At 41.3% G+C, this 22473-nt stretch overlaps 3 protein-coding genes and 1 pseudogene across 5 annotated transcripts in view; 3 read left to right on the forward strand and 1 right to left on the reverse strand.

Annotated features, from left to right (window-relative positions):
- Positions 1-3287, forward strand: part of LOC311488113 (nectin-1-like) — a 32403-nt gene extending 29116 nt beyond the window's left edge. The window contains exons 6-7 of one of the 2 annotated variants that reach the window (XM_084544624.1): positions 131-236; positions 709-3287. In XM_084544624.1, the coding sequence (XP_084400750.1) occupies positions 131-236; positions 709-730 (128 nt within the window). In that variant the 3' untranslated portion in view covers positions 731-3287. Of the gene's footprint in view, positions 1-130; positions 620-708 lie in introns of those variants that run through there. The other variant, XM_084544623.1, reaches the window with a different exon arrangement.
- A 2449-nt stretch (positions 3288-5736) lies between these two features.
- Positions 5737-22473, forward strand: part of LOC311487975 (poliovirus receptor homolog) — a 35683-nt pseudogene continuing 18946 nt past the window's right edge. The window contains exons 1-3 of the transcript XR_014699937.1: positions 5737-6117; positions 16955-17293; positions 17383-17679. The product of XR_014699937.1 is annotated as a poliovirus receptor homolog (transcript). The remainder of the gene's footprint in view (positions 6118-16954; positions 17294-17382; positions 17680-22473) is intronic.
- On the forward strand, positions 18293-19450 carry LOC311487976 (uncharacterized protein; the record flags this gene model as incomplete). Its single annotated transcript, XM_084544462.1, has 2 exons — positions 18293-18610; positions 19052-19450. The coding sequence occupies 2 exons, from the start codon at positions 18293-18295 to the stop codon at positions 19448-19450; spliced, it is 717 nt and encodes a 238-aa protein (XP_084400588.1).
- Positions 19951-21392, reverse strand: LOC311487973 (putative nuclease HARBI1; the record flags this gene model as incomplete). The annotated part of the gene is made up of 2 exons (XM_084544461.1): positions 19951-20408; positions 20531-21392. 2 exons carry the CDS (start codon positions 21390-21392, stop codon positions 19951-19953), a joined length of 1320 nt encoding a protein of 439 aa, XP_084400587.1.

The raw sequence follows: 22473 nt of genomic DNA on the forward strand, positions 1-22473 counted from the left end.
CTACAGTTTCAACAAAGAGAACTGAGAAAGAAAACCTACAGAGAACCTGGTTTAATTAGTGACATTGATGATTCAGTATTTTCATCTGAATGTTTTCTTTATCCTTGTGTTTTTTTTTTTTGTGCTTCAGGCCTCTACGCTGCTGGCTGGACATTATTTGGTCTTCTGCTTTCCCTGAACATTGTAGCCTTTGCAGCCGTGTGGTACCTTCGTAAACGCAAAAATAAGCCACTAAGGTACCAACTACAGTCGCCCTCCATACATTTAAGCTAAACATACGGTGCTACTTAGTATACAAATGCATACTGCTCATGCTATGTGAATATTTTGTTGTATATATCTATTGTTGTTTCATTATGTAGCCCAGATGCTGCTCTAACATTTCCTCCAAGTGATGATGGAGCAGAAGAGATAAAGGAACGATTACAGTTCATTTGTTTAAATGTATCATAGCTTTTTTTGTTCCCTTCTGTGGAATAGAAACATTTTATGTATGAATACTACATGTGTGTATGCGTGTTATATTTCGCAGTTGTAATGTTTAGTTGTATCTGCATCTGCTTTTCTTCGAAGATCTGAAAAGTCGAACAGTAAAATTAATTTTATTGGTGTTCTGTTTTTATATATTCTTTGTGTAATCTGCTTAGATTCTGAAGATTCAAGCAATTTGTTTCTTCTTCTTCTTCTTTTTTTTTTTTTTTACTGCAGCAATCTATTGCGGAAGGAGTAATGAGATTGACAAGAGTTTGACAGCTGAAAACTGGAGAATCCGAAGCAAATGACTGGTCAAAGAACACTGAAGCACTCTACTTTTTGAGGAGACTGAGTTCCTTCAACATCTGTTGGACAATTTTGAGGATGTTCTATGAGTCTGTGGTGGCCAGTGCGCTCCAGTACGCCGTTGCATGCTGGGGCAGCAGGCTGCGAGCGGCAGACACAAATAGACTCAACAAACTAATACGCAAGGCCAGTGATGTTGTAGGGGTGGAGCTGGACTCTTTGAACACAGTGTCAGAGAGGTGGATGCTGGCAAGAGTGGAGACCATCCTGGACAACTCATCTCACCCACTCGACAACACACTGGCCAGTCTAAGGAGTACCTTTAGTAACAGACTCATTCTACCCAAATGCACCACAGAACGGCACAGGAGGTCATTCCTGCCTGTGGCCATCAAACTTTATAACTCCTCCCGCTGAGTGCTGGTCACTCTTAACACTCTCAACACTTCAGATGAGACGCTGCTCATGTATTTGCAGCCTCTTACTTCTGTATATTGTGAATACTTATATTCTTTCTTTTACTTTTAATGCATCTTACTTTATTTTTTATATATTTTTGTATTCCTTTTATTCTATTGTATTTGCTCTGTCAATTAGCAACTGTCACTTTAGGGGAGCAACAGCAACAAAACAATTTCCTTGATGGATTAATAAAGTATTCTGATTCTGATGATCCACGAACCAGAGGGTTAGTTTGATCCCCAGAATGTGCCACATGCAGAAGTGTCCTTGAGCAAGACACTGAACCCCCAGTTGCTCCCAGTGCAAGGCACTGGTGTGTGCTTGTGTGAGTGAATGGGTAGATGCGTCTGTGACTGTAAAGCGCTTTGAGTACCAATAGGTAGAAAAACACTATATAAAAACAAGACCATTTACCATTTACCATTCACCAACAATAACAGTAAGTCAGCAGGCAGTTAATTTCATTATTAGAATGTTATTGTTCGTGGGGTGAGTAGTAGGCTAGCCCAAGGCTAAGCTACTTTTTGGGACTGGAAAATGTGTTAGGCAGTTTTTATGTTGGTGGTTAGGGAAAATGACAATGAACAGAAATGAAAGAAAATCAACTTTTTAAAATGACATCATTTTGTTCATTGCCAGTGTTATACCAATGCAGCTGTGTGTCCGTTTATCAGAGAATCCAATCATTCTGAACCTGACTGCATCCTTATCTAAAGTCTCTAATCATGTTTTGTTGAGCTAAGTTGAGATAGCATCACCAGAAGAGGAGAGTGTTGATAAGAGAGCAGGAGGACACAGATCACTTTGCCCGTCCTGAGCCTTCTATGTTACAGAGCTTTTTGGATCACCACCCACAACAAAATGCCAAGAATCCATATTATGCAAAGATTATTGACCAATAAAAACGGATGAATGCTGCTTTAAGATTCATCACTGTGATGGAGTGGTGGAGTATACATTTTTGTAGTGTTAATAAATGACACTTTTTAGAAGTATTTAATGTGTCCACTCTCACTGATTCCCGTTAACTCACTGCATGGCTTAAGGTTTTAAAGAGTTGCACAGTTGGTATACACATTCAAGAGAACAACAAGGGGGCTCTTCACTCATGCACATCATACCGCTGACTTTGCTGATTTCCACATCTAGTATGTTGATTCTTAATTTGGCACCTTAATTTGGTTTAATTCAGTAAATAAATAAAGTACTGAAATACTGGTGTGTCTTCCTGTTGTTATGGCCACTTGAGCCAGGACATGACAAATGGGGGCTTCGTCCATCAAAGCGGGTTAGGTCAAAAAGTTTGTGCCTGTGGTGGCAGCTGCCACACGTTGCTTGTACACTCTGCTGCTTTGGTCCAGTTCAGTACTGGTTTTGATGTGTTTTGTTGTCGGGGCAAAGTTAGGAACTTTGGTTTGCTTGGACTTTTTGCTCTGGTATTTGGGGAGATACACCAGGTGTTCTCTGGTAGCAACTGTTTGTGGCCTGATGTGGGATTGCCATGTGCCATTCAGAAGGTAAGTCTAACTGTCTCGATACGCTGGGTGCAGAGATTTCTCCGCTGGGCTGTAGGACACTTCTCCTTTGGGTTGTGTCTATTACTTTTTTTTTGTAGTGTTGTGGGGAGCAGTTAGTGTTGGTTGTCTTTGGACATCTATCTCGGGGGCATTTCCGTGTGGTTTTCTTGTAAGGTTACCTGTTCCCGGGTTACTTTACAGGCCCACAGGGTTTGTGCTTAATCTACCCGCCGCAGAACCACATGAAGACTAGGGGTGAGTCTTTAGTAAGTTTGGTTAAGCAGTTAGGGGGAAATTCTCTGAGGGGTATTGCTTGCCCTAAGTGCGTGTCTGGCGGAGAACACTTTGATGTTGGTATTAAGGTTGCAGAGTAGAAGCACAAGGAGGAGGTTTGGTAAGTGGTGTTATCATCTTTGTTTGAAAAAGGTCTTCAGCTTCAGTCCCTGTAAATATAGTGGACCCTTAAAATTTTGTTGACCTTGCTTTAGGAGGCTAACATACATTTTACTGCTCAAATCGTTCAATGCTTGGTGTGAGGTAAAAAAAGGGATCGTCACTCTTGCAGTGAGGATCTTGAAGTCAGCGTTTCTTTACTCAAGCAATGCACAGAGTCTCAAACAACACAAGGCTGTGGGAGAGGAGCTCCCAGAACAAAAAATGAAACAGTATTTATACACAGTGGTAGATTACCTTCAGTACTCGTCATGCTGCCTGTCAACAAGCATGTTATCTGTTTTCTGGAGGAAGGGAGTATCTCCCTTGAGATGGCACCAAGGTCTCCGGCCTCTTGCACTCTCCTTGAACTAATAGGCTCTCTCCAAAAACAAGAATCAGAATCAGAATCAGAAAAGACTTTATTGCCAAGCATGATCGTACATACAAGGAATTTGCTTTGGTGTTGTGACGCCTAAAATAAAATAAAATAAAATATAGAAACTATATTATAGAATAAATATGGAAACTTCCTCTCAGATATATAAAATATAAAAATACAACAAAATACAAAAATATATACACAGTATATATATGTATATTCCACCAGAACATTTACTGTGGGATGGTAGTGGGTTTGATGTGTTCATGGGGGGGGGGGGGCTTGGCATTGTTCAGCAGACGGACTGCAGATGGAAAAAAAACTGTTCGCCATGCGAGTGGTCCTACACTGGATGGATCGCAGCCGTCTGCCAGAGGGGAGTCTGTTAAATAGTCCGTGTCCAGGATGAGAGGGATCAGCCACAATCTTAGCTGCACGCTTCAGAGTCCTGGAAGCGTACAGCTCGTCGAGAAACTTCAGACTGCAGCCAATCACCTTCTCTGCAGAGCGAATGACACGCTGCAGTCTGCTCTTGTCCTTAGCAGAGGCTGCAGCATACCAGGTGGTGATGGAGTTGGTGAGGATGGACTCAATGATGGCAGTGTAGAAGTGAACCATCATTGTCTTTGGCAGGTTGAATTTCTTCAGCTGCCGCAGGAAGTACATCCTCTGCTGTGCTTTTTTAATTAGGGCGCTGATGTTCAGCTCCCATTTGAGGTCCTGGGAGATGATGGTGCCCAGGAAACGGAGGGACTCCACAGTGTTGACTGTAGAGTCACACAGGATGATGGGGAGGAGTGGGGCAAGGAAAAAACAAGGCACTTAATCGTGCATGAATACAACTAAACCTAGCTACTAAACCCAGTATTTTTCTATCATCTCCCCCCGTTTATACCTTTTCACACATTTGTATAAAAATGTTTGAATATCTGTGAATGTGTGAATTTATTTATATATACACTTCAGCTTCATGGGAATTTCCAAAAACTGACGGCCACATCAATTTTCAATAGGTCTTACATAACCCAGTACTATTTATAGGCCTTCACTGACCCTATGGGAGAAGAGAAAAACTCTGTTGAGCCTATTGTATAACTGACCAATCCATCCCTCCTCCTTCCATGGAATGCCTTACTCTGAACTCAGATAAGGAAATTAAATGTTAAGTTGTCTTCTGCATACATTTAAATATATTTGACCCACTTTCAATAAGGCTTTTTTGGTATTTATGGAAACTTCAAGACTCACAGAAGAATTACATTTATTTTTTTTTCCTTCATTTGTGGTTTCGAACAAGGTTTGACTGCACAATGCAAAACGGCTGTCATGCCAGTGGGAGTCATTCATGAATTCAATTAGTCAGTAGATGGAGACATAGCGTTGTTCTACAAGGAACGTTTTCAAATGTTAAACCCAAATTGTTAGTTTGTTAAGTCTTATCTGTTGTGTTTAGAGTTGTGTTTCTAAAGACTGGAGGCAAACCAGTTAAGGTTTATCATTGTTGGTTTATAAAAAATGAAATGACTACCGAAAAAATTCCAGACTAACTGAGCATATTTTAAAGAATAATCGCTACCTTCTCCAAGAATATCCCCTGGCATTTGAATTATTTCACCTCACCACAGACGCTCCTCACACAAAGGAATATTGTGGCTTCTGAGGGAGGAGCAGACGAACAGTGAGACCAGGGTTCAGGATATTTACATATGGAAACAGGTCTCCATTGTTCAGATCATCATTTATTTTGTTTGCTATCAAAGGGCAGGGATTCTGTTACTACAGGAAGCTATGCTGAAAAAGCAGTCAAATTGATTTTAGACAACCAGTCATTGTTGTGGCACTTTATCTAAGCAGTTATGTAAATAAATAGTATAAAGTGCTGGGCTAATAAGTGTCAAGAAACAAAACATAGAGGATTTTATTCTTTTTTTTTTTTTTTTGATGAATTTGTCGACAGGCCAGGTAGGAGTAGATGCTGGCGAATATGGGTTACTGAGACTGGGAATTAAAATAAACGAATAAATAAATAAAAATATGGAACAAAAAAAGTCTCTTTGTAAACTGAAATTGATATATATAATTTATTTATCATTTGAAATAAAACTAAAGCCCACGTGTGATCTGCTCGTTTCCCTTGAGTAAACGATCGCCATCTGCCGTTGTGACGTCATAATGACACGCCTCCTCCATACAGTCCATGGTAGCAGAAGGATGATGATGATGATGATGGTGGTTTTGTAGATATTGTCTTTTACCGTTTGTTCCTGGATAATGGCTTCGCTTCGACACCTTTGTTTTCTTTGTTTTCTTCTACAGGCTACATCATAGTAAACACTGGGTTTTGTGGTTTTGTTCTGTTTTTAAACACCGTGTGGGCTGGAAACCACCGTCCGTGCCGCCGTGAGTAGCAGACGAGCGAATGGATGGAGCCGCGTCTTTTTTGTGTGCCCTTCGTGGGCAACTTTTTCCTGAACCGTGTTTTCTCCATGAGACGTGGACTACTGTTGGTGCTGTCAGTTGTGCTGGTGAGCAGAAACGCCGAAGGTAAATCGCTTATTTTTCGTCGTAATTGCTTGTTTGCGCAGGTGCGACACAGATGATGAAGAATGGAGAAAAAACACGTTCTCCTGACACGTGAATGGGTTTAAATTTATTTTCAGCACCATTGTGATCATTTATAGTAACAAAGACGTCACGTATTAGCCTCAGAGGGAGGTTATGGGCTGATAAGAGACTCAAACACCGTACCGTATGGCACAGTGTGATGTGTGCATAGTAACATCTGCTACTCTCTTTGTTCCGCTGTTCGTATTTGGGCCCGTTGTTATGACATCAACGAGAGGGTAAAGTGTCCCCCCAGATTCATGTCTAAAATATCTACAAAATGTGTGGATGTGTTTGACTGCGCCATACAACTTACAGTATCTGGATTTAATGATAAGAAACATATTTCAAGGATGTGATGTATTTGTTTACAACGTTCCTCGGTTTTAGTTTTATGCACGTGTTTTCTTAAATGTCCCACTGGGTCACTGACTCGTGCATGCCTTAGTGGTCTAGACTTTAGTAACTACTTGTTTAACCATTGATGATCAGGTTGTGGATGGTTTAACTTAAATTCCACGTCCAAGTATGTTGATCAGTAATATGAAATTATTAGAAAGAGTAAAGATTCTTTACTGTCATGAAGTTCCTGCAGAGATGACACTTTTTAAGACTACATCGCAAAACTAATCAGCCTGAAAATCCTCTCAAGATATTGTACCACTCCACCATTGCTCTGCAGCAGATGGAAAAGTGTTGTTGCCTTCTTTGGAGGACAGCGCAAGCTCAAAATGTCTCAGAATGTCGCAGAACAAGGAACATTTTGTTCAGTGCGCACCCTGGACACGAAATGTCTGCCCTCCTGTCCTCTGGGAGGAGATACAGGAGCTTAAAAAGCAGGACCAATAGACTTGAAAACAGCTTCAGAATGCTGCTAATTCATAATTCAGTGCAATATCTTGTATTTTAAACAGCGTAGTAGTTTATTATTTTATATCACAAACTATTTGTGATATACAAAGTCGCCTCCACCTGCTGAGGAGACTGAGGTCCTTTGAGGTGTGTAGGACACTACTCAGGACCTTTCATGACACTGTGGTTGCATCGGCAACCTTCTACGCCGTGGTCTGCTGGTGTGGGGGAGTCACGGAGAGGGACAAAAAGAGACTGGGCAGACTGATGAAGAGGGCTAGCTCCATCCTGGACTCAGTGGAGCAGATGGGGAAGAAGAGGATGTTGGCTAACTGTCAAACATCAGGAACAACCTCTCTCACCCCCTGTAAGAGACAGATGGGAAGCTCTGGGGAGTCTGCACCCCTCAGCAGTCAGACTCTTTAACATCAGCATTTCTTAGCGCTGCTGCTGAGCTTATTTTCTGGACAAGAGCACAATATATACCAATTCATCCCTGTCTTTACCTCATGTCTTTTTTGTGCAATACTTGGTGCAACTCCTATTGGAGTTTGTTTTATTCATAATATTCATGAATGTCAGTATGTGTTTTCATCTTTACCACCTCAAGCCTCTATTTATATTAGTTGGTTCTTTCAGTTTTCGGTTAGCTACTTGTTAAACCCCCGTGGGCCTCAAGGTCTGCTTCCTGTAGACTGTGGCTTCTAGAATGTGGGAAGAAACGTGTGTGTGGTCTCCACATTTTGTCCCTCCTCTGTAAATATGTAAATATTTATTGTACCATAACGTACACTACCGGTAAAAAGTTTTTTACCTACACCTACACTTTTTCCATTTTTTTTTTAAAATGATTCAGTTTAGTGTCTCATTCCATCTGAAATGGAAGCATAGAACAAATAAGCAATTTTAGTTGAAAAAGAAATCATGGAATCAATTTATAGACCAAAATGTATTCTAAACTTTTGACTCATCAAAGTAGCCACCTTTGGCAGATATAACAGCTCAACACACTCGTGGCATTCTTTCTACAATAGAAATCAAATATTCTTCAGAAAGTTCTTCCCAAGTCTGTTGCAGAAGTTCCCATAAATGTGTGGCACTTGTAGGTTGCTTGGCTTTCACTCTTCTGTCCTGGCCAGACCTCTTCCTGTCAGAGTTTCCCCCAGTTTCTGGGTACCCTTTGATGGTGAAGAAAACTGTACTCACTGACACCTTGACTTTCTTTGCAATTTCCCTGTAGGAAAGACCTACATTTTTAAGTGTTATGATGGTCTGTCTCTCTTCCATTGTTAATTGCCTTTTTCTCGCCATTTTTGTAGCAACACACTACTTTCTGCAGTACAATACTGTTCACCTGATGCTCATGAGGGTCTGGTACCACAGTGTTTTCCAACACTGCTTTTATGCAGACAGAGGGGGTTGTAAGTAACCAAGAAAAGTTGGAACACCTGAAGGAATTAGTAGCACCAGCTTTCAAGGCTGATTCAACCTTCATTGCTGCAGAACAGCTTTAAATTGTTAACCCACTTCATGTTCCCTGAAAGAGGTCTTTTTGTATAATTCTGAAATGTACATTATTTTTCAGTTTTGAGTAACCAAACCTTTTTTTTTTTTTTTTTTTTTTTTTTAAACCTCTGCCTGTTCAGTACTTACCTTTGTACCATTTCAAGCTATTCATTGGACTTGCACGACTTGAATTCCAATAAATAACTGGAAAAATTAGTATTTTCTGAAACTTTTGACCGGTTGCGTATTTACTTTTATATAGTTTCTTTTGTCTACCTTATTCTATTTTTTTCAGCAGTTCAGTAGCCTGATGGCTTGTGGGGAGAAATTCAAAGCCATTTTTGCCTTGTGGCAGACACATTATCCTGCTGAAAGAGGTCTCTGTCAGTAGTGAATACTGTCTCCTTTGAAGGATTTATGTGGTCTGCAGCGATGCTTATATAGGTGATACCTGCGGCCTGACTGATCTGAGGCTATGTAGCCACTAGGGCTGAACGATTTGGGAAAATAATCTAATTGCGATTTTTTTTCCCCCAATATTGCAATTGCGATTTAATATGCGCTTTTTATTTATTTTTTATTTTATCCTCTTTTTTTCCCAACAAAACATAATGAAATTATGTTACTCCGTGAAGTAGCAACAGGAGCACAGCATGCTCTGCACAACACCTGATGCTGCGCAGCATCTTCTTTTTTGAAACCGAAATAGTTCCACACCACCGACTTGCTGTTCCTAAGGTCTCAGCTGTGTCAGTTTCTGACTGTTCCATCGAGCGAGAGGCCATTGCGCAACAGGTTAAATGGCAGCATGAATGTTGATGCAGTCGAGCTCTCCACGCTATCGCTCACGTCATGTGACCACCTTGTAATCGCGCAAGTTGTTGAAAATTGCGTTTTATCATATCGCGATATTATCGCAAATGCAATTAATCGTTCAGCCCTAGTAGCCACATATACAGCAAACTACACAACAAACCACAGTGCAGTGTGTGTTCTGACACTTGAACCAGTGTTAACTGTTTTCAGCAATTTGAGCTGCAGTTGCTTATCTAGTGGTTCAGACTACATGGGCCAGCCTTCACTGCCTACGTGCATCAGTGAGCCATGGCCGCCCATGACCCTGTTGCAGATTGGCGACTTTTTTTTCCTTCAACCACTCTAGATTTTTAATGTCTGATGTAACTGTGCTCAAGTGTTACTCTAGGGCAAATAAGTGTCTCTTCAGTGTTCTCAGGTATCGGACAGATAACTGAAAAGAAAATGAATTGTGTAATTGATCTCGCTTGCGTGCATTCTTGAGAATACTGCGGTACAAAAGGGGAACTGAATATGGGGACATACTGACCTGATAGCACGTTGCTAAATAAAAGTATTTAATAGATTAAAATCGTTCTTCTTCAACAACACGTCACTGCTGCTATGCACCGCTCAGGCATAACTTTATGACCACCATTGTTCCTCTGTGAAAGACCGAGCTGGTCAAAGCAGGATAAGTGGTTTAAAGAAAAAAATAAAAGATTTACTGAAAAATGCAGAAAGAAGTAATTTACAAAAAGTTAATTAAGCTCTTAGGCCCATAAAAGAGGTCAAGTTAATAAAACTCAGCCGTAACTGAGAAAAAAACAACTAAAACAGAACAGACTGCAACAAACAGACCTAACAAAATGAACACAATGTGGCACATATAGTGGTTGATCACACCACGTTGTCACAATTGGGGAAACTGAGAAACAGTTAACATCACTGAGGTTTACTACACAAACAATTAACATCTAACAAAAAACAGAAAATTCTTTAAACAAAGCTATTAACAAAGAAATATCAAAATACTATATACTAAGAAAATAAATAGCCAAACTAAGCTAAATCCTCCTCCTCTGGAGGCGTTGGGGAGTTGCTTACTTACTTACTTAATACTCTTCGTTCCTGGTGGAACATAAGTCTGCTTCCATCTAGTCCTATCCTGTGCAGCATGCTGTGCTTCACCCCATGAAGGGGTGGTCATACTGCCAAGTTGGCGTCTACTGTGGGGCCCATGGTGGTGTTTAAAGCAGTTTTCGAAGTTTCTGTAACAAGAAGTTTTGCGGGTTGGGGTTGTTAGCCCCATTCCCAACCCCCAACCTGGAGGGCCAGGTGCTGGGGAGTTGGGGAGTTGGTGCAGCCCAATCAGTAAAGGAGTTTATTTAGCAGGCCCGACCCTTTCACTCAGCCTTTGCTCCCAGCCTCCTGAAGCAGCACCATGAGCGGACCCTACCAGCACTGGTAACTCAAAGAGATAGAAATTAACAAAATTAAAACTGGTTACTCTGCAACATAATATAAATGTGATGTGTAAAACAAACCCGTGTCATGTCTTTTATCTGTATACTATATGTGTAAAAATAAACCATTTAAAGCAAACTAACACAAATGAACTACAAACTGAAGTTGTCAGTGCCAGTGGGTTACAGGCTTTTCTTTCTTGTTGCTTTCTTGTTGTGTGGCTGTGGGTGCAGCCATTACAGCCTCGAAAACAGTTCTGTCTCATCAAAGGAACAGACATGGGCCTTCTCAGGGTGTCCTGTGGTGTCTGGAAACAGAATGTTAATTGTGAACTTTGAGTCCTGTGGGTTGATGGGAGGGGCCTCTGTGGATTGGGCTTGTTCCAGTGCATCCCACAGATCCTTGGATCAGTTTGAGATTTAGAGATTTTGGAGGCCAGGTCAACAGCTTGTGCTGTTTTTCATGTTTTTTGAGTTGTTCCTAAACTGTTTTTGTGTGTGTGCCTGTGTCAGGCTGTACCTTGCTTGGGATGTCGAATAAGAATAGACACTTAAGAATAGACACTTAATCTTAATCTTAATCTTAATGGCTGCTGCCATCAAGGAGTGTAGTTGCGATGGGGTAGGGGTTCCTGGTCTGATCTACATGTTCTCCTGTCACATGTTCTTGATTTCATAGTAGAATGTTTTAGAAGTCCTGGGGAAATAATTCAAGCTCCTCTGGGCCACATTAGTGCCTAACTAATACTCACTATTCTTGGCAGACACCACAAATGTATCCGCCTTGAATGGCGACATGTAAGAATACGCTTGCATATTTAGTTCAGTTAAATTTTATTTATAGCGTCAACAGTACAAATTGCCTCAAGATGCTTTACAAAAGCCGGTCTGAAACCCAGCCTGAAGTCCACAGAGCAAGCCTGAAGGGGAGGGACACACAGCAGTTAACAGTAGTAGCAGCACAGAATTGCATGACTAGTATAGAGAAGAAATTAGATAAGAAAATTAGAGAACAAGAGATCGGTGCCAGAGAAAAAAAATGAGATAATAGAAGCTTGGAGCGAGAGAAAGGAGAAGACGTGCTCAGTGCATCGTCCCCCAGCAGCCTAGGCCTATTGCAGCATAATTAAGGGGTAGGTCAGTCCAGCCCTAACTAAAAGCTTGATCAAAAGGAAAGTCTTAAATCTGATCTTAAAAGTAGAGAGGGTGTCTGCCTCCTGGACCCAAATTGGGACCTCCCGTTCTACTTTTTGAAATTCTAGGAACCACAAATAGGCCTGCGCTTTGAGATCATAACTATCTGTTGGGATAATATGGTACACTGAGGTTGTGGGGTGAAAAAAGCAATGAGGATCTCAAAGTCAGCGTTTCTTTATTCAAGCAGTGCACAGAATCTCACACAACACAAGGTTATGAACAGAACAGAAAAATGAAACAGTATTTATACACAGATGGTAGATTATCTTCAGTACACATCATACTGCCTAGCAATAAACATGTTATCTATTCACTGGAAGGAGGAAGTATCTTCGTTGAGATAACACTAAGGTCTCAGGCCTCCTACACTCTCTCTCTTTGAACTAATAGGTTTTCTAAACAACAAGGCACTTAATTGCACATGAATAAAACCTGTTTACTAAATCTAGTAACTACTAAACCCAATACTTTTCTATCAGAGGTCTTTCAGATACAATGGAGCTAGGCCTTTAAGGGCCTTGTATGTAAATTAAATTCTATTCTAGATTTTAAAGGGAGTCAATGAAGAGAAGCTATCTCTTTTGCCAATTCCTGTCAGTGCTCTTGCTGCGGCATTTTCAATCAATTAGAGTTTTTTTAAAGAGCTATGTGGACAGCCAGACGGTATGAATTACAGTAATCCAGCCTGGAAGACACAAATGCATGAACTAGTTTTTCAGCATCACTCTGAGACAGGATGTTCCTAATTTTGATATTACGCAGGTGAAAGAAGGCAGTCCTGGTTACTTGCTTTATGTGCAAATTAAAGGACAGAATATTTTAACAGGTAGCCTACTGATCACTAACGCTGTTTCAGAACCATGAACAGTGCTGTTTGGTGTGTGTGTGTTATGACTTGGGTGCACACATGATGTTAGTTATTTACGAGACCTGCATAAAACTCAGATTATAACTCTGACCCAGGAAACTTCCTTATACACCGTTATGTCTGGTATTAAAGTGAAATAAAGACACCAGTGAATGAGGAAATACACTTCATGCAGCTTCCTACGTATCATCAGCATGACCCCATTAATTATTAACTATAACTGATACATTATTTATCACACAAAGCTTACATTTGTTGATTATTGTTTAAATATTTATCATTTAATCAACGTGCGGCTACAAGGACCGAATATTTTAAAAGACTCTCATAATCACCTGTTGCCAGACACCTCAGGACACCCTCAGAAGGCACATGTCCATTCTCTGATGAGTCACAACAATTTTGGAGGCACAAAGGAGACCTACACAATATTAGGGAGGTGGTCATAATGTTATGCCTGATTGGTGGATTTATGCAATAGAATGTTTTAGGGCTCTATCTAATTCTTGTTTTAATCATCAAAAGATCTCAATCAACTCCTCATACACAGTTTCTACAGTCCAAATATTTCCCGTGTGAAACTTTTTGGTTTCACCCTGTTCACACGTCTTGGTTTGGGGAGAGATATTGACATTGTGTTGTAAGTAGGTGATAAGATGATGTGAAACACGACCTCAGGGGGCCGTGTTTCACATTTTCTTCATTTTGTCACGATGTACAAGTCTTGTTACTGCAATGAACTGCATGAACTACACTGCTATGTCGTTGCCCTGGTGATTTGTCCTTGGGGCAGTGCAGACAGACATGGCGGGGACCTATTTATATAGCTACTTCGACTTCTATACTTTGCAAAGAGGAATGCAGATACCTGAAACAAAACAGTCAAGGTGTGGGAACTGTACCATGTAACCATGTGACTTTCAGCTGGACACTACCCACAAATACTCTAAATATAAATAAACTGCAGATGTGAAACAGTTATTTGAACATGTTCAGCTCTATAAACAGCATTTGCAAGAAGAAGGTTTCAAATGAAAATGTGGTTTCTGTTCTCTTTGAGGCAAACCTATTTTCTGTAAAAGGTTATATGTGACTTTAAATAGACTGTTTGCTTTATTTTGTGCCGCGTCATATGTTCCTGCCCATAAGTGCATATAGAAGCATTTGTGAAACCACTTCTCATTCTTTGGGGTGTTTTTAGACATTTTAAACCTAAAGTAAAATTCTGAGCAGCTGCTGTTTTGCTTACAGTGGCGTGGTGGTTAGCACTGATGCCTGGGGCCTTTCTGTATGGAGTTTTCATATTCTCCCTATGTCTGTGTAGGGGAACCAGTCGTCCTCTCAATTCTCCCCCTCTCTGGAATTTAAATTTACGAAGTTGTTTTGCAGAAGAACTCTTCTAACAGATCAACCTTTTACACCTTAGCCATAAATGTGCCATGTCCAGATGCTGGACAGACCCATGCTATCGGACCTCCCTAATGCTGAGGACGCCATCTGAGCCAAAAAGACAGATTTACACTTTTTGTGGAATGTCCCACTCTTATTTCTGGACTAATTAGTTCTGAATCGAAAGAACATCAATGCGATGTCAGGAACTACAAAGAATTAATTAATTGACTTCTACTTCCTATGGACAAAGTCTAGAAACCTTAATGTGATGTTCAATTATGTTTTAAACTTGTGATGTACTAATTTTCCTTTTTTCAGAGACATGCAAACATACCATTTTAACAGGTTTTGCTCCCCCCTCTCCGAGAATGACCAAGAGAGTGGAACACAGATAAGAAGGTCGTAAATAACTTTCTTTCCCCAGAACCAGACCATGATCTGCATTTCTCCTCTCTTAAAAGAGCCTAAGTTTGATAATATGACTATCGAAAATGTAATAACCTGGTAAGTTATATATTATTGTTCAGAAAGTGCTTACGATCACAATGAGACGATTTTGGTCCTTGTACGATAATGCTAGCCCAAATTCACATAATTTGTCACAGTAAGGATGGATCAACATCTTTAAAAGTATTTTCTCTCTTTTAATCAATTGTTGAAGTTAAAGAATGTAGAACCTTAGATATGTTCTTATACTAATAGTAGCTATTAGTTGAAATCATAACTGTTGAAGTTGTTATTTTAGAAACCCCGACCTTTTATTATTAGCAAAATGTCAATGTAAAGAGAACATGAGTTTATTAATTTATTGATGCTTTTGAGTTATTTTGATGTGGTCATTCTGATACGTCATCTTGTCATGTTGTAATGTTGAGTGTTGTCGCATACGAAAAACATTGCTAACGAGCCATGATGAGTGATGGAATGATTAAATTAAATAATATAAAATAAGTTAAGAAGATCAGGCAATAAGACATCTCGAAACAAAGAACTAGGCGTGCCCTTCTCTTTCCGCGCGAAGAAAATGGAAACCCGATCCAAACACGCCCTGAATAATTAACTCATAAAACCAGAGAGACGCTCCTCTTTCTCCGGACTTTTATACTTTGGCACTTGCTCCGCACTTTCAACTTTTAACTTTCCGTTCACGTTTTACTTTTATTTTAGTCGTCTTCTTTACGTACTTAGTCACGTTTATACTTAGTAATTTTAAGAACAACTTGAATATTGACAATCCGGTCCTTTTCAAGCTCTGTTTGTTTCTCGTCGGATGTTTTTCCCGACGTACGATTTTTATAGTGACTTTTATTTTTCTAGTCATTTTTATACTCTACGAACCGAAGTACTAATCAACATCGTTTATAAGTTAGCCAGCGTAGTCAGCTGGGATATCAGAGAAAGACCCAATCTCTTCGATGGATCAAGAAACCAAGAAGCTGTTGCCATAGCAACGACATCAAGAAGACGTGACGATCCAGTTTCTTTCTTCAAACGTAAAGACATTGCCAAGTGTCATCTCCTGCCTTCGACTGAACACCTACAGCGCTCTCAAGCAAAGCTGGGTGTTGGAGTTGCAGATCAAGCAACGAGTCCTATCTACTGGTCCAAGAGAGACCTGCATCAGCTGTGCCGCTTCGTCACCATCTCGTCACACCGACGCTTCGCCATCACCAACGCCGAGAAGACTCTACAAAAGTAGGCTTGAATCGTTCCTACCGCTTAAGACAAAGAGTTGGTGTCACTACTTTGAAACTCCCTACTAACATCTTTTAGAGAAGATTGATTAGAGTAGATATCAAATCTATTCCCTTTAGTTTAGGACTTAAACATCTCCATCTCTCACCATCGCTCCAGAAATTATTTCATACCTTATTATATTCGTTCATTTGATTACACTCCTATATTCTATTAGTCCCTCATTTATTCATAGTTGTCACTTTATTAAATAAATATTTGTTCACACTTAAGAAGTTGTTTGTGATGTTATTTTACGGCAGAGAATGACTGGTACAAATTGTAGTAAAGGATTCACTCCTTCAGATATGCAAATTATTTAATTGAGACTGATAAATTGATTTTAACCGTGTTCTTCCTACGATAACAGGAGGTGGTGCCCTAACGAGACATTTAAAAAGCTGTAGACTACCCTACATCTGCATGGGTTCTCTCCAGGTACTCTGGTTTCAGGTTACAGAAGATGAATGAATGAATGCTGTTTTGCCTTGGCACAACGATCAGTCAAATTTTTGTGGTTTTGCTCAGCCTTTGCCCTTTTACATACATATATGGGAAACCTATGGTAGGAGAAGCCGCAGCGAAACTTGACCAGGATACGGAAAAAAAGAGAAAGAATCACTGATGTCGATGTTAAGATAGACATAGCATGAAAAGAAGGAGCTGGCAGAGAAGAAGGAGCTGACAGAAGCAGCAAGGGTAGGCGTGATGCCAGTGCTGATGCAGGCTGCCGTAAAATTAACATCTGATGAAGCAAGAATTGTGAGCTGAGCTTGACTTTGTGGCCTGCTTGAACTAAAGTTATGCTCAATTCATTGTGGGATTAAATGTGAAATAAATAACCTAAATACTATTGGGCGCTGATGCATACATTCTACTTCAAACTAATGTTATTGCAATGTGGCCACACGCATTAAAGTGGTGAGAGGTGATATGAAAGCCTAATACAATATTATACATTTTACAGCCCTCCAGGTGATCGGTGGAAGCACAACCGTGGTGAAAGGAGGGACTGCTATCTTACCCTGCATACTCATCGACACCTCAGAGACCCTGACTCAGATTTCATGGCAGAGGAGAACCAGGGGGAAACCTAATAATGACAATTTCTATACCATCCAATCAGATGGACCACGCTATGTTAATGGACCTGATAATCGATTTCAGTTTATTGGGAATTTTAATGACAAAAATGGATCTCTACAGTTGTCCAGTGTTGAATTGAAGGATGAAGGCAGCTACACGTGCATCTTCACTTTGTTCCCCAGTGGAAATCACAAGACAGAGATACCTCTGAACCTGCTTGGTATGATGAAACTATACAGTTAAAATGTTGTGTTGTTTTTACCTTTTAGCTTTCATATTGACTGTTTTCATGTGTGATGACTATCCTAGTGCCTCCAGTCACAACCCTGAAAGGTAATAATGTACCTTTGGGTAATGAAGAAGTTTCTCTTGCTACCTGCACGGCTGCCGGCTCTAAGCCTCCTGCTGAGGTGACTTGGCTCACTGGTACCCTGGCAGTGAGATTCACAACCAACTCCACCCAGCATGCCAATGGTACGACTACCACAACCAGCTCACTGTTTGGAGTCCCTACCACAGAAATCAACAAGCAGTCAGTTCAGTGTGTCATCAGAGCAGATGCCCTGCCTGAAGCAGAAACCCTGAATTTCACCATACAAGTCTACTGTGAGTATACAAATACTGCCTTACACTGAATTCTTATAGATTTTGCTGTTGTTTATATAATTACAGTTATTGTTAAAAGGTACACAGACACAAATCAAACAAGACATGTGAGTGCAAATATTGCTTAAGCTTGAATATTTGAGGATTTCTTTACTCTATGGGATTGTTACGCCTTTGTCACTTCATTGACTTTTGACTTTCCTCATCCACAAGGGAAGTTGCTTGTTTACAGTAGCTTAGTTGCACATAAAAAACACTCTTGAGAACTTCAAACAAAAAGAAAGATAAAATAGACTGAACGTCTCTGGCAAGGCACTTTGTCCAAGGAGAGTTAAGCTTGATTTATGCTCGTGCGAAAAATCGTCTGCGTCGGTACGCAGAGAGTCTGCGTCGCCGCGAACCCCCTTCGCAGAGAGTCTGCGTCACTTGACGCGCACCTCCAAAAAATCCTGACTACGCGTCGAAACGACGCCGACAGCAGGGACATGCGACGCAGACCTCAAGGGCTGTGATTGGTCCGCTTTACGTCATTTCCGGTTCTCAGCTTTTCCGGTTCGTTCTGTATACAAGGGCGCCATTTTTAAAATTCTTGGAGCTGCACTTCGAGTTCAAGATGGACCAAGCTGAAGAAAGACTGATCGAAGAAGTGAGGAAGTATGAGCATCTGTACAACTCATCTTCTTCGAACTACAAGGACAGCCAGATGTCAAGTAATTCTTGGAGGGAGATTGCGCAGAACCTCGGTTCGGACTCTGCGGACTGCATGAAGAGGTGGAAGAACTTGCGGGACAAGTTCGTCCGCCACCGCAAGAAGATGGCTTCCAGGAGCGGGGACCCAGGTGGCAAGAAGGTCCCAGCCTTCTACATTTTCATGTCCTGGCTGGAACCGCACGTAAAACATCGTGAGACAGAGTCTAATTTTGGATCTGAGGTAAATATCTCTTCGTGCTTTTTCATGAGCCTTGTGCAGGTGAGCTAGCTAGCTCGCTAGCAAGCTAACCGATTGTAAACACTCGTGGCACAGTGCTTGCAGTTTGCATGTTCCTTTGTTTAAAATAAAATAAAATACGATGTAAAATGACTGGATGGAAGCTGTACTAGCTTTGGTGAAGGGCTGCTACTACACGGTTGGTTAGCTTTATCTGCAGCCTTTGTTCTAGCTAACGTTAGCAGTGACTGTAAACACTCGTGCCACCCAGTGCTTGCAGGTTGTGCAAACAAAATAATAGGTTCGTTATTGCTATATATGACACCAATACTTGTTTTTTTTGGCGTTTTAGTTAGAAATACAGTGTACATGATTAGATAAGAATCTCTGTATAACCTATACCAGTGTAGTTTCTTAACAATGTCTGCCTTTTCTTAACCACAGGAAAATACCACATTCCTCAATTCAGAGACCGATTCAACATTGCAGTCTCTGTCAGAGTCATCAGAGTCACCTTCGCCAGAGACACCCACTCCAGAAGAATTTGCCTCCCCCCAGCCTCAGACTTCATCCATGTCGGACAGCTTTCTGTCTCCCACCTCACCTTCTCCTTCTGCCAGACTGAAAAGAAGAAGGTGCATGGACCAGGGAGACACGATAAACAAGCACTTGGCACGTCTTGATGAACGTCGGCTGGAACTTCAACAGAGGCTGGTGCAGGACAGTGATGAGTGCTCTCGGTTTGCGCAGACGGTGGCAGACATGCTACGTAGGGTGCCAGAGAGCAAGAGGGCTGATCTCATGTATGACATTTATACAAAACTGTATGAAAACAGGGAATAGCGGTGAACACTAAACTGACTCCCTTCCATTGCACATTAACATTTTGCCGATTTGCTGGTTTGCTGTTGTACTTGTTGTAAATAGTTCCATTTTTTTACTTGTCTATTCTAGTTTAAATTGTATATTACAGTTAATATTTATTTAACATTGTTGCTGCGCTTAAGATTGTTAACCAGTTACTGCACCTTATTTTTTGAATAATAAAAACTCAGTTTGTCTGGAAACAGTTGAATTTTCATTTCTCTTACCCCTTTAATGCACAACATGCGTCACAAGTGACCTGCATGATTTTAAATCTTCAATATCTTTGCAATTAATTGATATATCCATTCAGGACTCCATAAATCCCTCAATTAACTTGGTTTGAATTATGAGCTTCATAAAGAAATGGCATGGCATGACATGAAAGATGTACATGCAGTAATCAGAAACAAGATATGTAATGAATGAGAAGTTTATTGGCAAAATAAGTCACTTGTGCATTACAAGTTTACATCGCATCACTGTTCAAGTGTGCCACGAGAAACAATGTCATTCTGCCATGGCACAGAACCATGTGCTGACTGAAAGAAAGACTTGAGGTCATTTCTAACAGCCATGGCAGCTCTGGTGGATCGGGCTCTGCTCATCTGAGATGGAGGGATAGGGTCCAAAAGGTTGTCCCCGGTCACTTCTCTTCGCCACTCACCAGGCCTGAAAGACCCAGCACTTTCCGTGTCTGCAAAACTGGGTGGTATGTAGCGGCACTGTGGGCTGGCCACCTCATCTGTGTAGGCAAGGTAGTTGTGCAGCACCACACAAGCCTTCACCACATCCACAACTTTGTCAGGCCGAAACTCAATTGGTCTTCCAAGAATCCGCCAGCGTGCTGCTAGGATGCCAAAGGAGTTCTCAATGACCCGCCTGGCCCTGGAGTGGCGGTAATTGTAGATCTGCTTGTCTCTTGTCAGATTCACTCCTACATAGAAAACAATATTAAAAATTGTTACTCTTCAATCACGGTTTAACTAAATATCTAGTACAAATTAAATACGACTATTTAATTTTTAATTAAATACTACAACTGTATCTGCACAATACCTGGGAAGGGGCGCATCAGGTTGCAGTGTAGAGGGAAGGCAGCGTCGCCAACAACGACGTGTGGAATCGTGACCGTGGTCCCAGGAAGGCCAGCTGGTGGGGGCAGATTCAGCTTGTGGTCAAGCAGCATCGACCCAAATCTGCTTTCCTTAAAAACGCCACCATCGCTTTCACGTCCATAGGCTCCCACGTCCACCATTGTGAAGCGGTACCTGGCATCGCACAGTGCCATCAAAACAATGGAGTGAGCACCCTTGTAATTGAAGTAGTCGCTGCCTGCCCGTGGCGGTGCCTTGATGTTTACATGTTTTCCATCTACACACCCAACACAGTTCGGGAAGTTCCAGAGTCTCCAGAAATCACCTGCTATGTTTTCCCACTGGTTTGTTGAAGGGCAGGGCAGAAATTCTGGCTGCAGAACTGTCCACAACGCTTTGCACACCTCCGACACAATGGACGACACAGTGCTGGAAGCTAGCTTGTAGCTTGCGGCTACAGCCTGTTGGCTTGAACCTGAAGCTAAAACTCGAAGCGTCACTGAAAGTCTTTGTGCTACATCAACAGGCATACTGTGTGTCGTCTGATGGTGGATGAGAGGTTGCAGACGACGAACAAGATCATCAAATCGACTTGTAGACATCCTGAAATACCTGAAGTGCATCTCATCGTCCAGGTCCTTCAGTGGTCGAACAAGTGTGGCAAATTCTCCTGTCCTTTGCCTTGACTCGTTCAAAGGGCGTACAGACCACCTCCTCACACGTCTTCTCTTTCGTTTAGTTTTAAGCATTTCCACGAGAAGCATTTGTTCTTCAATATCGATCAGCTCCAGCTCCAAAAGTGTCCTCTCTCGCTCAGTCGCCATTGTTCACTGTGCTGTTCACTCTGCCGCAACCATAGAAAAAAGCCGGAACCGGAAATGAAACACTCCACGCACGAATTCAGGAGATTTCGCGACTCAGCGCCCCCTAGCGTTGTGGCTGTAAATTACCACGCACTGCAAAGAAACCGACGCACAAGCATAAATGCCAAGTGACGGCGATCATGTTCGCCGAAGCTTCGCAGACAAATCGGCGCAGAACCCTAAATCAAGCTTTACCGTCGCGCATGCGCAAATGGACAGTTGATCCGGTAGTGACAGGCTGCAGAACCAACCGTCTTCCATCTTTATCAGTTGGTTGCGCTGCAGATGGGTTAATTGCGTTAACATTTTTAATCGTGTTAACGCATTAAGTTTGACATCCCTAAAAATAAATTAGTATAAGCAAAAAATTTACAAAATTTGCATATGAACAAATGTACAATAAATAGAGGTAGCAGTAAATATATATTATATACCTAGGAAGGATTCATAAGGTGCTATAATGTGCATTAACATGAATAACATGGAGTTATCTGTTATAGAAAGATTAGTTGTTATATAGTTGGATAGAGTAGGGTATGAATGAAGTCCTGTAGCGTTCACTGTGGGAACAGAGCTGGATCAGTCTGTTGGAGAATGAGCTCCGCTGTCCCTCTATAGTTCGGTGTAGTGGATGTGATGGATTGTCCACGATAGAGAGCAGTTTGTCCAGTGTCCTCCTGTCCCTCACTGAGACAATTGTCTCCAACTCTCTGCCTTTCAGATCAATTTCCTTGTCCCTTTTGCTGGTACTGCAAAAAGGACAGTAAAGTCTACTCGTACCCTTCTTGTACACAGCATCACTGTTGTCCCTCCAGTCCAGTCTGTTGTTATACTCTACATTGTTTTTCTAGATAAAGGCAGAAAGGGACCCAAAGACTAGGTAAAGAGGGAGAGGGTCAGGTCAAAATGAGGACATCTAGACTAAGACAAGGGGCCTGGCAGACCAAAGTAATTTCTTAAAGGAACAGTATGTAAGATTGTGGTCAAAACTGGCCAAAACTGGTACTGCAATCACTTTCAAAATACTGTAGAACGGTGTATC

The sequence above is a fragment of the Chelon labrosus genome (genome assembly GCF_963514085.1).
Source record: "Chelon labrosus genome assembly, chromosome: 5".
Lineage (NCBI taxonomy): Eukaryota > Metazoa > Chordata > Actinopteri > Mugiliformes > Mugilidae > Chelon > Chelon labrosus.